Raw genomic sequence first — 1,313 nt, 5'->3', positions numbered from 1 at the left:
GATTTGAAGTAGGATCAAAGATTGCAATTCCATAACCCATTGACAAAGGCAACAAACCTATAATTAAATAGCACTTGGACCACACTGAGAATGTAGAATTAAAGAACGGTTAATGTTTGTCCAAATGGCAAATTCCCCAAACTCTTCTCCTTTATTAATTCTCAACTTCATTAGCTTCTGCCTTCATGTGCAACTCCCTTCACTCACTCACTCTCTCTCTCTCTCTCTCTCTCTGACTTACTCTTTGTGTGTGTTTGTGTGTGTGTTTTCAAATAGTTTAACAATGGAGGATTTCCAATTATGGATACCCACAAGTGAGTCAAAATCTACCCTTTTTGAAGAAACAAGTTTTAGCAGTCTTGAATCCAATGCAACCCCAAAACCCTCTGTATTTCATTGCTATATTGCTTCTCTTAGAAACCTAGCTTCACAAATTAGTTTCCTGGCAGTGCATGACAACAGTCTTTATGCAGCATCTGTCAATGAAATCAGTGTCTTTAGTTTAACAAATTATGAACTTATTGACACCTTTAGCTGCAGTGGCTCCAGGTCCGGTTTGGTCAAGTTTATCGCATTCAGTGACAGGAAAATCTTCACTGCACACCAAGATTGTAAAATCAGGGTTTGGCAAGTGACATCAAGCAAGAAGCACCGTCTGATCTCTACACTTCCGACGTTTAAAGATCGTCTAAGCCGTTGCATGCTCGCCAAAAACTACGTTCAAGTTAGACGTCACAAGCAGAAGCTTTGGATTGAGCATTCAGACACGGTTTCATGTTTAGCTGTGAATAATGGACTAATGTACTCAGCTTCATGGGACAAGAGTTTCAAAGTATGGAAATTATCAGACATGAATTGTTTAGAATCGATGAAAAACGTGCATTCTGATGCTGTCAATGCAATTGTTGTTTCTGTTAACGGCCTAATATACACAGCCTCTGCTGATGGACACATAAAAGTTTGGGAGCGAGTCGAGAAAACCCACAAATTGTTAAGTATTTTAGATAAACACGCTTCTAGCGTCAATGCATTGGCGCTGAAAAATGATGGATCTGTACTTTTCTCAGGAGGAGGAGATCAAATTATTTTTGTGTGGGAGAGGGAAGATAGTGCTAATTTCATGGTGGTGAAAAGATCATTGGCTGGGCATAGAGGGGTCATATTGTGCTTAAATTATGTAAATAGTACATTATTGAGTGGTTCATCTGATAAAACTGTTAGAATTTGGCAAAAATTCAAAGAAGGGTACCTTTGTTTGGGAATTCTTGAAGGACACTGTAAACCAGTTAAGTCAATTGTTGCAGTTTCTGATG

General features: G+C 38.8%; 1 protein-coding gene across 1 annotated transcript; it reads left to right on the top strand.

Annotated features, from left to right (window-relative positions):
• Nucleotides 1-263: 263 nt before the first annotated feature.
• LOC111385388 (protein JINGUBANG-like) lies at nt 264-1,309 on the top strand (the record flags this gene model as incomplete). Its single annotated transcript, XM_023009773.1, has 1 exon — nt 264-1,309. A coding segment is annotated over exon 1 (1,026 nt), but the record flags the coding sequence as incomplete, so codon positions are not given.
• Between the last annotated feature and the right edge of the window lie 4 nt (nt 1,310-1,313).

The sequence above is a fragment of the Olea europaea genome, unplaced genomic scaffold, assembly GCF_002742605.1.
Source record: "Olea europaea var. sylvestris unplaced genomic scaffold, O_europaea_v1 scaffold31449, whole genome shotgun sequence".
Classification (NCBI taxonomy): Eukaryota; Viridiplantae; Streptophyta; class Magnoliopsida; order Lamiales; family Oleaceae; genus Olea; species Olea europaea.
The sequence above is the reverse complement of the archived record's forward strand: the minus strand, read 5'-3'. Positions and strand labels throughout refer to the sequence as shown.